This window comes from Temnothorax longispinosus, chromosome 2, assembly GCF_030848805.1.
Source record: "Temnothorax longispinosus isolate EJ_2023e chromosome 2, Tlon_JGU_v1, whole genome shotgun sequence".
In the NCBI taxonomy this organism is placed as follows: Eukaryota; Metazoa; Arthropoda; class Insecta; order Hymenoptera; family Formicidae; genus Temnothorax; species Temnothorax longispinosus.
Window position 1 is genome coordinate 23,268,437 of NC_092359.1, and position 15,879 is coordinate 23,284,315.

Here is a 15,879-nt window from a genome sequence, read left to right on the forward strand (position 1 = left end):
CAGGCCGAATTAATCGCCCGCGATTCTACGATGGGACCAGCTGGCATTCGCGTACGTTAAATAGGTCGTTTCCAGGGATCTGCGAGCGCGCTACCATCCACCAGCAGCACGGCGGCAGGACCCGGATCTGCGAATCCGAAAAACCAAGAGAGAGACCGGGCCTCTGTTGGATCTCTCCACCACCCTTTCAGCATCCGTCTTTCTTGCTGTTCTCGTTTCATCTCTTCTTTTTTTCTAGTGAGCGTTGACGCAACGCCAAATTGAATTCGGCCTCGCGCGACGGTTCGTGAATAATTCTGCGAGAGCACCCGTGTGTCGTCTCTGTCAACAATAATCGGCCGGTTGTCGCGCATCCCTCTTCCCATCTTGCAAGCTGCCTCTTTTCGCTGTGCGCCGCAACTGCAACCGCGCGATGAGGACGCGATGAAAAAAAAATATATAGACAAAAAGAGAGCAATGCCGCCAGTCGTGGAGTCGGGGGTTTTTCTCTCTTATATTTTATCCGGGCGCGCGCGTATCGATTTATTCATCGCGGAAATCGAGCGTAACGAGGCGCAAAATGCCTCCAAACATCGGACCCTGTATCTGTCCGCGTCCAATTTTGTATTCCACCCTTTCCGCGTTCTTGCGGTCACTTCTCTTCTCCTGCTTTTTCCTTAAATAAGTTACCATCATGAACAGTTTCATCGCTCAGTACAATTTCACTCCTCCGCAAATTCGCTACTTGTCGCTGTTTAAATACACCAGCCAATTTCCCCAACACGCCATCGTTATTATTATAGCAGCCAATTAAACGTGACGAAAATGAATTTATCATAAAATTACATTTAACCGTTCCGCTTTGCAAAGAGAATTAATTTATCAAAAAGTTTGAAGTTTTAATTTTCGAAAAAATTAATTGCTTCCTCATAGAGGAAGCTTTGTTTTCATAAACTTCGTATATGGACCTTTGATCGCATATAAAACTAGATCTAATCAAATGTTAATGAATTATATATGAAATAGGGGTAGAAAAAAACCGAGAGAGAAGAAAAAATTGTTTTTTTTTTTTAGTTTTTGATGTCAATGTGTTCCTTATGTCCTAAAACGTCGAAAAATCGCTATTTTAAAAAATGTCGGTATGTGCGTATGTGTGTATGTATGTATGTATGTGCCAAATTTATCGAAATTTCTATAATTATAAAACGTGGTAGTCATCATTGACTCATTGCCAAAACTACTGCTTTCGGAAACAATCAGGAAAATGCGGGATTAATTTCACTTCTACAACGGGAGCCCCCAATTTTCAACAGAGCACCTAACTAAACGTCACGGATAGATTCCACGAAAACTGACGAGAAATAACTCTTCACAATAAAAATTATTTTGACTCTACGCTGATACGAACCACGCATTTGCTGGCATTCACCTGACGCGAGAGACAGTGATAAAGCCCCATCACAAAGGCAGCGATCGCGACTATATATAAGAAACGCGGTAAGAACGTGATAATCGCAATAGTAAATTTGACAAATATATACCGAAAGAAATTTAAAAAACTAATTTAGAACTAAATTAGTGTCCTAAATTTATTTCGCAACTTTTAACTTGTAACTGACAATAAAATGCCAACTGCCGACTCTCGTAACTATTTTCTCAAACTACATTCGCGATTCTGTAAAACAGAAGTCAAATCTCATAGTGAGAAGTTAATATATTCGATCACGAGCTTAGCATGAAGTCTTTGTATTTTTATTTAAAAAATTCTTATTATTATACGTTATAAAAATTGGTGACAATGTCAAACGCAAATTTTTAAAAAATTTCTTAAATTTATTTATGAAGAGATTTTTTGATATATTTAAAAGTTAAAATCTGAATAAAAGGATATAAAAAGGAAAGAAAAGAAAATATTTAATGGCGTTTTAATTTAAGAAATTTTGTGTTATACGCATTTCGATTTCGTGTAATCCAGTTTGCACAAATTAGATATGTACAATTTAATTATATTACACATATACAATTTTGTACAATTGACAATTTTCGCGACATAATCGTTTTATACATAATTCTGAACGTTATGTTATTACAGTTATACACAAATGACCTTGAATTACTTAAAATTAGAAAAAAATTAATTTTTGTTCATTATTGAATCATACCCTCCCGCTTTACTCCTACCTATTTGTATGCTTACTTATTACTTAAGTTTCTTACAATTATAATATTAATGAAGTTTCTTTTTATTGTCGAAAATTACACCCCCATATCCCTACCTACCCGTACCCTTATACTTATTCGTTTTTCTTATACCTACCCGATTTTTATCCTAATTTTTAACCGTATTCCTACCTACCCGTATCTCTATCTAGTATACCTCAAGTCATGACCGCGATTACCCAAAATTAGACAAGCGTGCGTAAATTTTAAATCGGGATTTAAATCGGTTTTAAATCGGGACCATTTAAAAGTTTTATTAGGAGTTTTATTTACGCGAAATATAAAAATACGAGACGACTTTCCGTCTCGAGATTTATACGTATCGCACGTATACAGATAACCTTATACAGGCTTATACCTTTACCTGTATTTTTTATTACTTTGATTGGTGTGGTACACCAACCTACCTTGATCCTCTTCGTCTTCATTCTTCTGGCCAGAGTACACTTACCTTTTGTAACACCTGGCCGTATTCTGGCTTCATGTAGCCAGAGATCGGCAGCAAGGATACTCCTGCTGCTGCCGGCAATAAGCGTAAGATTTTACGCTTTTTTATGATGCGCGAGACACGAACGCGTCGCGAAGAGGCCATCACATTAACTAAATCTAAGTACGAAGTTAACAATTAATAATAACAATAACAATTTTGTTATTAATTTCGCATTTATTTTTTATAATACACGCGTTTATTTGTAGTAATTAAAATATCCAAGAATTAAAATACATAATGGAATAGAAAACAAATCTGAATTTGCAAAAGATCTCTATGTCGACAGCGTTTTGATTCGGAGAAATTTGATCACGATTATGAAATTTATATTAAATAAACTTTCAAATATATATAAACTTTATAAAATAAAATTTTACAAAATAATACAATAAAATTTTAATTTGAAAATAAATGAATGAAAATTGCTAGACACGCTATTCGATAGAATTTAAGGCCCATATGCGTATTTTCAACGATTCGAACGGTTCGTTGCCGAATCTCATCTCAAAAGCATGCAGAGATTCTCATTCAGATGAATGACGTAAGATCCGAAAGGGATAATCCCACACAATTAGAATTGATATCATCTTTTTATATTTTGCAAATTATTAAAACTATTTTTAACATAATATATTAATTCAAAACTATTTTTAAGTGATATAAAACTAATTGGATGTAAAATAATTATCTAGATTACTAACTAAGAAAAAATCTTCTATTTCATAACAATAAATATATGGATGTATTAGATCTTACGTCATATTACTACTTTAACTGGATAAAATCCAGTTATCAGTTATCTCAATTGATATGTTAATTAATCACTCACCAATCCCAATGCGCAACAGCGGAATTATATCTGCCACGTAGCTACGTTGATTCTGTAACAAACAAATATAGAATTCATATTAGAACAGTGTTAAAAAAAACTCAATGTTTTAAAACATAGATAATTCATATAGCATCAAACGTTTTATTATTAGGATAAACTCGGGTAAGATGGCCATAGAGGAAAGATGGCCAACTTATGTTCTTTCAATCTAGCTCGTCATGAAATATCAAATGAACATGTGTTGGCCATCTTTCTTCTATGGCTATCTTACCCGAGTTTACCCTATTTAATTGGATATTTATTTGAATAATTACACATTTTCCGAAAATAATATTTACAAGAATCAATTTTTTATAAAATACTAAATTACTCCTTTTCTTCCAACTATTATTTCTAAATCATGATAAAATAAAAAGGCTCAAGAATAAACAAAAAAAAATTACTCTTGCACAAAATAAAAATTAATATTTACCGCAAAGTTGTTCCGCTGGCGCCTGATGCCTCTCCCAGGCCTCTCCTCCTCCTCTCAGGCTGTCCTCTCGGATTGTTAGTTCCCTCGATGCTCGACACAACTCCACCGGCACACGTATACGCGGATAACTATAATCGCGCGATATTTAATAACGACCGAGTTTGTTTGTGGAAAAATCTCCCGCGATAACCGCGTTATCTCGACGCGTTCAGAGCCGGACAATTAACTCGATTTGCCCGATTAAGGACTTAACCCCGCGTGGCCAGTTGAATAGTGTTCGACAGAGAGAAGAGAGATCCTCGAAAAGTAGAAAGCGAGCTCTCTACAATGAGGATCATCTCCCCTCGCCACCGACACGTCATGGTAGCACCCTTCCACGCGCAGTGAAGTCAAATGATCTGGGCAGTTCTTGTTATGCGATCCTGGCACCTTTCCGCACAGGACCACGCACGAGACAGCCGTCACGTCTGAGAACGTGGAAATTGACGCAGTTATATGCTAATTATTAAAAAAAGAACTTTATTTTACGCGACGATCCCGAAACGCGAATTAACGTTCGATTATTTCCGGTGGACTCGGACGGCAGAGAAACGACGGAATTCCGAATAATCCGACGACTTCGAACGACACTCGCGAAAATGAAACGCAACGAACCGTTTTTATACAATCGGCGACGATAGTTTCCCCGTTGTTCGGTAAAAGCCTGTAAAAGATAAGATTACGCGTACGTTTAGGTCGGTATACTTGGTTGAGATATATAGGAATACAAGTACGCGAGAATAGAAATATACGAGAATAATATATATATAATCAAAAGGAATGTATATAGAAATATATATATATATGGGAATAATTTTCTTTAGTGTGTGCTGTAAAATTATTTTTAAAAAACAAATTGAAAAAACAAATCAGAGTAGAATATCTATATGTATATAAAATAGAAGTATTATAATACTTCTATTTTATATACACATATTTCTCAAAATATATTTATATATATATACGTGTAGCTTGATTGAACTAATTTACAAAATATTTAATCTCGGACCAATATATTTGGGGAAGAGATTAAAGGAAACACATGCCGAACTCATTTAATAACTTATTCCCTATCTAAAGACGATTCTTTATTTCTATTTTGCATGTATAAATATCCTGTATTAGTTTTTTTATGTGAAAAAGAAATCTGTAGAAAAGCTTTATATTTTTAAAATGCCATTATTTTGTTCTCAATACGATTTTAATTTTTCTTATACCTTCTTTACCATTTCAGCAATGTAACCAAGAATCTGTTTCTATAATTTTTTCTGATGTCTATGGAACTATTTATCTTTATTAAGATACAACTCTACATATAGATATAAGTATTTCATTTTTGTTGTCTGAATTCTATTGTCCAGGAAAAAAACTTTACATTTTTTTTCTGAGTAGTTTATATAAATACAAAAAGTTGCAATACAATTTCATTAGCAATCGATGTATAAAGTATAAAGATGAATAAATAAGTTGTAAATTAATCGCTACCAATTAATGAAACTCTTCTTTATACGTTTTAACATATTAATTATAATTGTAAAAATTACTAACAAGATATCAGTATAATTAGTTTATGTTTAGAAGTCATTTAGGAATGATGAATTTTGGCAGGTATTAATTATATCTTAGAATATAATTTAATATTTGTGATAAATAAAGCCAAAAAATACATTTCAATATTTTACGTAATAAAATTTATCATGATTGGTGATGATTTAAAACAGGCATATTGCATATGACGTGTGCTAACAGAAATCTTTTTTGCGTATTTTAGTTTTTGTTTATTTCCATGGATATTGGAATGTATATGTCTGTCGACTCTGTCTCCGTGAATTTTATTTTACGTTTTTTCTGACAAGGTTTATACCCTGACCATCATACTGCTGTTTAAACATTATTCACATTAAAATATTGCATTTTGCCGCGATAAAATCTCTCTGTTATTTTCTGAAACGGCTTTATGTTATTATCACAAATGGAATATCGGTTTCGAATCATAATTTCCTGGCAATGCGACAGTTTATTTTCCCTCCCAATGCCTGTAGATAGGAAGAAAATGTAATGGAAGGACACGAGACTGTTAACGGCTCGTCTCCTTCCACGATGCAATCAGTGAAAAATAATTGCAGACAAAATTAACCGCTTACGCATTCGAGTCTGTTTTAATTATCAAGCGCTCGCCACTACGCCGATATTAATGGTGTGCATCTGTTCGAACGTAAAATTTTCTCTCTGCGCGTGCCATTGGTTTAATCGCATGTTCTCAGGCGGTAACGATCATTTGTTTAAGATAGTCGAAAGTAATGCGCCCCATTTTTTCCTTTCTTCTTCTTCTTCGACATATTTTAACGAAATAAGGAAACGGCGCTAGAAAGAAAAGAAGCACTGCCTTCATTGTATTGATTTTTCTAATGATATGAAAAATACATCTTTTTTATGTTTATTATTCGCTTATCTTTATCTGAAAGTTGAGTTCTGTGTTTCATGGCAAGATAATAAGGCCCCTGGCCACTTTGTATCGAAATTACGTATAAAATATCTTAAATAGAGAGACTATAAGAGGATCAGAAATTTACAAAGCTTGTGAATTTTCATGGTCTTCGAATATCTTGATGAAACTGTAATATTTATAATATGTGTCTAGACATTTCTATTTCTTACAGACAATTATCACTGTTTCACTAAGAGGTATAAAATGATGTAATGTCTCATTTCGAGGGAAAAAAACGTAACGAAAAATATCTGATTGTGAGACTTGTCGGTTGTAGACATTTATAATTATTTCGAAGTACGTTATGCAAGATGAGTTTTCTCTCCTTCTCCTTAGTCTCGTATCCTCGGAGAATTTTCTCACCTTTATACTTTTTTCTGTTACTTTGAATATTACATTTGAGCAAATTTTATAATAAAAACAAACTCCAATATATTCGCATATCGAACTCCACTTTGTTTATATAAAATCACACACAAATTGTTAATTCTATATTAGAATTACTTTATTCTTGGGATACCTTTTATTAACACTTTATTAGTCTTTTATATATGGTGCAAAAAAATATCCTTCCTGTGAAAAACGTTACAGTAATTATAATAATTATAATAATTTCGTCAGATATTTTATTCAACATAGAGGACTGTGATTACTCATTGTGTATAACCATGATAAATGTGTAGAACAAAGGGACGTGTTGCTCTGGAATCGACGTTAGACTTTTTACGTCCGAATTGTAGTGGCGAATGTCGGAATTAAAAATCGCGCACAATCCGACACCCTTGGCCAGGATTAACTCTGAAAAGCATTGCGTTCTCACAAGACCGTGATTGCGCGTACATTATAGAAGGGCGCATTATAGAAAGTAATTTTGTTGTTACATGCCCGCGAAACTTCATAAAATCAGACCGGGCGCTTTTTCCATCTGCGAGCTTGGATTATTTCATTCTTTCGGTGTTTTTCATCGCGTCCATTCCGCTCGTTCGCTGTACGCGATTTCGTCCGCGTTATGTTTTCGCGGTCTTGCTTGGCCACAGCCGTTTCGCAGACAGAGAGCAGAATATATATTAAATACAGAATGTTGCGTAATGGTTCTGTTATCCTCATTCTCTATGCAGTGATAACGCAATCAGCGATGATATTTTTCGCAAGAGATTTAGATTTTTTTGTTGCTGGCACACATTTCTCGAGCGAAGATGTTTTAAGTTAAAATTAGTTGTGTACATGTAACGCGCTTATGTACATTTTTGTTTGATTTGTTCGATTGTTCGATGTATCGCGTATTTTTCTGTCTATTGGATGTTCGACGTGTCGCGTAATATATGCATAAATCCTCGTGTTATTCAAAATTTGTCTGTCGTTTGATTTTAGAATACTATTTTACCCGAGGCTGTGCACTTTTGGGAACGAGCATTGATGGTGCGAGAGACAAAGAGCACCATTAGATTGAACAGGTAAGAATATTACTTAATTATATATCCTATTTCTTTTTACAGCCGATCGCGATTTTAATTAGACAATGTTTCACTTTTCCTGATTATACTGAGTGATAATTTTTCAACTTGAATACTTATCATAATGCTTTAGAAGAGGACATTAAATCATTATATCATTAATAAATAGTTACCATATTAATTATTTACATTTATAGCTCATATTTTTCGTTCTTTGGAAACATTTATTTCGGCTGCGTTCCACAACCACGCTCTTAACGCTCAAGCATCGTTCTATCTTTGTTACTTACAGAAAATTGAACAAGAACAGAGCACGCTTATAGCGCTAAGAGCGTGGTTCTGGAACGTAGCCTTAGTAGGCAAAAAAAATAGAATATTAATATCTTAAATACTTTTTTAAGAGACTTCATAATTTGTAACTATTTTTTATAAGGCTTTGGGCAAGTAGTTTTAGGCAGAAGTTATATAAGTGTATTGTATTCCATTAGGTATTATAGTAACAAAATATTAATGATTGGAAAACAAACTTTTTTAAGACAAAGAAGTAGCGGAAATAAAAAGAAATGAAGGAAGAATATTAATGCTAGATAGTGTAATCCGCACCGAAGACCGTTTGCATTCTTTTATTTTAACATGTTCACGTACATGGCTGCAGTCATAGCGTTTATTTGCATAGATACCAAGATGCTAAGCTAAAAGCATGTGAATATGTATCGCACGTATTTGCGTGTTCGCATAACCGTTCGTCTGATTTACCACTGTAGAAACACGTACTAACGTTATTATGGTCTTGCAGCATTGTGACGTGCATACTTGTCGTGATCCAATATGTTGCTGATGCGATAAAATAACGTTCGTTTCGAAAAGTGATTGTTCGACACAGCGATGAGGAGTAAATTGTTCAACGTTTCATTTTAAATTTTTCTTTGGAGAGACTAAATCGGATTACTTTTTTTATTTTTCTTTATTTATATTTTATTATTATTTATTGTTAAGCAACTTTATGAGATTTTATAGTTCTCTAAAAATGCAAGTGCCACCTAAATTGAATTCGTCATATCCAAAAATCCATGGAAGATATGAAATTTCCCACACATGAATAGTTGATATATTCGAAGTCTTTTTACAGCAACATGTCGGCATCGGCTATGTTGCTAGACACATCGGAAAGAGATAAATGTTTGCCGTTCGTTCTCGACCCTTTTCCGGACGCGGTAGCCGGCGTAGTAGTTTGGCCGCAGATACGCTAGCAACCTAAATTAATGCATCCGTGTCCGCCGACCAGATAAATAGAACACATGGAAGTGCATGGACATAAAGTCGCGTGCGTGTACACATAACTGCATAGTTATGTGGTTTTCTGCGCTTGTAAACAGGCTCTACATTCCTCCCGTGTTTCTAACGAGGCATGACTTTTCGCCGCGATGTTGGCACGTATTTCCGAAACCACGTGCGAATTGTCTCGCGTGAACAGCCATTCGCGAAGACAGTGTAGCTATGAGTTTTCTGTGATTACCTAGCATGTGGATGACTCAGTGCAAAAGTGTGTAACTCAAGATACTAAGCTTTCTTGCATCGGGGATATCACTTTGCTCTCGTAAATGGAACGTTCTCATAACAGTAAAGCAACAACTGTGTTGCGGATTGGAAACTTGAGGAAAGAAAGAACTTTACATTTTTGTAACCTTTTTGATGTTTTAAATTTAAGATATTTATCGCCAGAGATATGTTATAAAACAATTTTTATGAAATAATTGTTTTTTTATTGTGTAGAAAATTAACTTTAAAATATCTTTGCAAATTTAGCGATTTAATTAAAAATAATTAAAAGAATAATTTAGTATAGGTAAGATAAATTTATAGTCAAATAAACAATGTGTTCAGGAATTTATCTCGTTTATCTGTTTAAATCTCTCGCGTGTATGATTTCTTGATTTCCATGTCATTCATTATTATTATTTATTATAATATAATATTATTGCACGCGATCATCTTATTCTCGATGTATTAAATTCATTGAGTATATTGCACTTCCTCGAGTATATTTTTTTATCGAAACAGATCGCGTTCATATATATTTATGCACATTTTTTCTTCTATTTACTACCTCTCGCTCTTATTCCTTTCTCTCATTCAATGTGAAATTATAAACATTGCTTGTACATTAAATGCATCATTTCAGCCTGAGATCAGCGCCGGTATAGACAATACTCTTGATAATGGAGCGATTATTCCCCCATCTAAGCCTACGGATATCCCGCTCAAAAAAAGCTTTACGCTTCCGGTATTCACTGCTGCCGCAAGCAAAGGGTGTTAAGGGTGAAAATTACGCGAGGGATGGCCACCCTCCGCTTAAGCTGTGGCCAGTGCAAATTCGATCGATTGGAATGGACGTGCGCAGCACGACTTTCTTTAGTTTATCGAGCTCAAGCGTATATTTCGTATCCTTATAGTGTTGACGTTCAGAGAATAAAAGAGAAGAGAGCTTACGAGAGATAGGTCGAGGCGCAAACCGGGTGCCGGATATAATACAGAGAAATGCGTGAACTAAAATAAGACAAGAAGAAACGTGGGTTCGATTCTAGGGCACATACATCAATCTCTTGCCAACTTTCGTTTCTATTGCTGCCAATAAAAATCCAGGCGGGAACTCGTGGTAATCTTCGCGTGTCAGCTGCCTCCTCGCGAAAAACTTTGCACGTTTATCGATCTTCTATGTATCATTATATACTATTTCCCGTCACGGCTGTGGTGCAAACCGGAGATAAGACATTTGCCATTAAAGTACGTTCAATAGAGTTGATCGAGTATCCACGCGAATGGAGATGTCAAATTCCGGAAAACCGAAAGTGCGAATGACGTCGTCCTTTACGCTAGTCGCGTACACTACATTTTTGATGAAGGGAATGTATAAGTACAATAAACCGGGAAAAGATTGCTTTAGCAGGGTTAACTTTGCGCTACAATAAGAAAGGAATATCGAACAGAGTATTGTAATTGTACACAATGTGCCAGAAACGGTTTATGTATATTTCTAGTAACAATAGAGCTGTAACGATTTCTGCCGTAACAAAGGAAGGTTGTAGAACCATGGCAAGTACCAGAAAATAATATAAGTATCAATAAGATACAATGTCGTTGACATGGACTTTAAAACGTTTTGTTATTTTCATCGACAATGTTGAAAATCTTTTCTCTCCTTTTATTTTTTTTTTTTTTAACTTTGATATAAGATTAAAGTAGTTGCAACAATTTCTCAAGTTATTCCATCTAAAAGATATAATTTACAATAGAACCACGGAATAAGAAGCAATTTTTCATGAACATATCTTATCTTTATATAAAAAATTAACAATCTTTTAGATGCAAAAATCTTTTTATTATAAAAATTTTATTTATGAGAAATTTGATAGATACTTTAGTATTAAATTTAATTGAAAAACTGCCTCATTGTTAATTATTCCTGAGCCTGAATATAATTTCTGCACGATTTATAATGTAAGTTGCTACAGAATTTTTATAAAATTATCTTCAAATAGAACTTTTTTTTTATAGAACAAAAATGAATATATTACAAACACGCAATTTTTCATGAGATGTTAAGAAAATTGCATTATTTATTTGCAATTCCCTTCCTTCCAAAGATTAATCGCGTCGAAATATCGTGTACAATGTATCCCGGATTATGGACGGGCAGCACATTAATTCGTGTCGGTCTTCACAAAAGGTAAATGTAATGCCTGTCGCTCAGAATGCAGAGTGAAATCGGATCAAATGAAACCTGTGCACAGGGGCGCCTACGTATACAAGCGCAGGATTGCGTCGGGCACGCGTCAAAGGAGATTTGATTTGAAAGAGAGGGAGAGAGTGAGAGAGAGAGAGAGAGAGAGAGAGAGAGAGAGAGAGGTTGCGTTTAAACGGGGCGAGCACGCGTGTAACGTTTATCGGTCGAATGCGCGCTACGATATGGTCGGTAAGGGGCAAGGATTGCGGAGGATGATTCGCGGGTCGTTTACATAACGCGATATTACGGCATAACGACTGTAACGCTTTAATGCACTTCCGGACCGTGCATTGAGTTGCCGATTGAAGATGCTTTGAGAGCCTCTTTAGCCGCGTTTGCATGGAAGCGGTTTAGCTTGCATTCTATCTCTCTCTCTATCTCTCTCTCTCTCTCTCTCTCTCTCTCTCCTTCCTTCTGTCCCCCCCCCTTCTCTCTCTCACTTTGTGCTTTGGATCATGCGAGCAGGATCTGTCCGTATCTAAACAATGCGCACAAATCTGAGTACTATGGTCTTCGATAGAGACATTACCCATTGTCGTTTGAAATATTGTTCAAGCTTTCGCATTGCTATGTCTAACCGATCAATATCGTATTTTCTCTTAGTTGTTTCTGCATTTATTCTATCTGAAGTATAAAATGTAGTACATTTCAGTGTATTATATGTAGGAGAGTCTTTTACAATTATTAGTCATAGAATAATGAACTTTCATCAATAAATTTTTTTTCGAAATGCGTTGCTTTTTTACATGGTATATTTAAAAAATATATATGTAAAACGTAAAACTATATGTTGTCACATATGCAAAACACATTTAGAACAGTTAATTTATGAAAAATGAGATATTTCGCTTTGTAAAGTACATTTTATTAGTACGATATGTATATTATTCATATCTATTAGTAATAGAGATAAATGAAAAAGAAAAATGTAGTGGTGACCACATATTTATGTCCATCCGACACAATGAAACAGCGGTAGTAATTTTATATTTAAGGCGGCTGTATTTAGGCTAGTATCTAGGGAACCTGAATCCTAGCAGCAAGCTGTAATTACTTCGCGTCGAACATAAATCTCACGTAACGATGGAACGCGTTAACGTCCGCTAATAGCATTAATTAGAATGCCCCTGCGGGCGTACGCGCTAACGCGAATTGTATATCTTGCAATTAGGGCAATTTTTTCGGTATTTCCTACTTTTTGTGTGACCGCGTACTATGCACGCTACTAATTATGTTTTCCTGATATCATAATTTGCATTTCTAATAAAGAATATTGGACTATCAATCATTTTTTAACACTTACAATTAGTATTGTTCGAAAATATAAGCTATAAATTATAAATTTTATAATTTATATTTCTTTAGACAAATCCACAGAAAAAAGAAGTGTTAAATCAAGACTTATATACTTGTATATAAGCAAGACTATAATAAGAATTTCAACTTTTTATTTCAACTTTTTTTCTTGATTAAACTATATAAATACCTTTATTCAAACAAGTTTTCTTCGTTTAACACAATTTATATCTCATTTCGAGATTATAGAGATTCTTGCTTATATACAAGTATATATAAATCTTGATTTAACACTTTTTTCTGTGTCTATATTTGTATTGACGATTCAACCGATTAACTTTCATTTCCATATTATCATGCGTAATATAATTAATCAAGTCAATCAATCATAAGTCATAATTGGCAAACTATTTATAGATCATTTATTTGCCTCATTTAATCTGACAGTTGGAAATAGCGTGAATGTAACTGATATAATTTAATGTACAACGCATTAAATAATCAAATTGTAATAACTGAATTTATTGTGTAATTAATAAAGGATATTAATATATTCCATTGCAAAGCTTCTATATAATAAATAACCTTCGAAACTCTATGTGTTTCACAAGATTATTATATATTCACAAAAAATATGCTGTTAATTTGTACGTAAATATTGACTAGTTAGAAACGAAAACTCTTTAAGCAACAGTAAAACCAGATGATATCAATTAACAAAGCAGAGTATAAAGCGCGGTATTACACTCGCTGGCTTATGTACCGGTTCAATTTAAAGGATTTATTTTTTTTTAATACGGATATCACGCGCCGCAATCAGGGTATTGTGCATTTCAGCTTGTATTGGCTCGATTTCCGTCAATGGCTTTGATAATCGCGCGTACATAACATATCATTGAAATTTCTATGGGAATGTTGGCAGTATAATCACCTGGCCATACAGTCAAGCGTCACATATTTATACACGATATGCATGCCAAGCAAAATATTCTATATTGCCCGTATCTCTAACTGAATATGAATAATAACGTAGAGAGAATGTACATAGATATGGCAAATATTATATTTTTAATTCCATTTTAATTTCGTATAATTACATGTTCAATTTTACATGTTCAATATGTGTTAATATTTTGAATTTAATATCGTATTTACGTCCTACTCGTACTAGTAATATATAAATACGAATTTTATAGATTCCGTCAAAATTTTCCTATATAGCATTTATGTTCCAAGTTGAAATTATATAATTTTTTAAATATGATTTCTTCTTCGGTAAGATTGCGACTACTCTTGACAAATATCATCTAATACATTTTTTACACTTTGGGCATTATGAGCATGGTGTCGCTTATTAATATCCAGGAACTCTCTCTCTCTATTGCATACCTGCATCGGTATACGACCGGCTTCAGTTAGCCGTGCAAGACCGTAATTAATTTTAATGATCTCCCAGCACGACAATAGCGCCTAACTGCCTCTCGGTTCTCGGTTCTCCCTGTACCAGAAACGCGTACCTATCGTAATTCGGTCGGAAAGTGTGAGTGAGTGAGAGAGAGTGAGAGAGAGAGAGAGAGGCAGCGAATCAAATTTCAGCGAGCGCGACGTCGCGCTCGTTGTACGAGCTTCAAGAATTACGGTAATCGTTTTGTTTTAATCCGTGTAACCCGCCGGTAAATCACGCCGGGGCAATCAGGATCGTCATAGTTGAAATGCGGAATAGACGCGCGCCACGTGTCCGCGGTAACGATTTCAGCTCGTATCGGCGATCACGGGAATCCTGGTATTTTCTACGACCATATGACCGGGGCCTCAGGTAATCACATCCATTTACAGCTCGCGCGTGCGACACAGAGACATTTTAAGCCGGGCTTGCCGGAACGTTATGGATATGCCAAACGACCTCCGGCGGCAGCGTAATTGAATTTGATGCGATGACCTGCAAAGCGCATGCTTGTTTCAGGACGACGTTGATTCTCGTTGCGTCGCTTTAAGGCTCGGATCTGGATATTCGATCTCGGCTCTCTCACATATTGATAAAATTTAGTAGCCGGGTTGCCTCTCTAGAGAAGGGTAGTGCAATGTAATTCGATAATATAACGCGCCGCGCTTTTCGATTTCTTTTCGCTGCACGCTTTCCTTCTGGTTGAAATAATATTATAGGAAAAAATTTTTGGAAACGTAAAAAGAAATCGTGATACATTTGTGTGAAGGGTGAAGAAATACCTACTAATGTAAGTCAAGAATTCTATCATTGTATAATTATCTTCTCTTATAATCATATCTCTGAAAGTTATGAAGATACAAAAATTGAAAATGGCTTACAAACTTACATAACAATTATTACAGTATATAATTGTTAGAACCATAATGAAAGATTATTAAAATATTCTGGTATATTTAACATTGTTAAAAGAATCTATTTTATGAATAGATCAATGTATATAATGATTTGCTATATTATTCTCTAAGTGCAGTTAACGGAAGAAAAGTTTTACCGTATAAAGGGATATTTGGAAACTGTGTCAATGTATCTGGAGATTTGTGTATAAAGCATTTCGTTGCGAAGCAATAAAAGTTAACAAATTCCTTGCGCTACGTTTGCTTTTAACTTAAAAAAAGAACTTCTTTCAATTAGATCTCCGTATCTGATGTCAGTTTTTCCGATACTTTTTATTATGTTTCGTCTGCCTTACGTGACATAGATCTTATGTTCAATGCTTTCATTATTTCCTGTTCCGATCATCCCATTTGTGTTCTCGCGCGTCGTAAGTAAGAGTCACGGAACTTTTTCATCAAAACTTTCGTCGGTACTCTCTGACCGT

The 15,879-nt window shown here is 34.8% G+C and overlaps 1 protein-coding gene across 1 annotated transcript in view; it reads left to right on the forward strand.

The window, feature by feature from the left end:
• The window catches only part of Invadolysin (leishmanolysin-like peptidase, invadolysin), a 281,796-nt gene that overhangs the window by 233,667 nt on the left and 32,250 nt on the right, over positions 1 to 15,879 (forward strand). Inside the window, exon 5 of the mRNA XM_071771249.1 lies at positions 7,892 to 7,974. Within this exon, the coding sequence (XP_071627350.1) occupies positions 7,892 to 7,974 (83 nt within the window). The remainder of the gene's footprint in view (positions 1 to 7,891; positions 7,975 to 15,879) is intronic.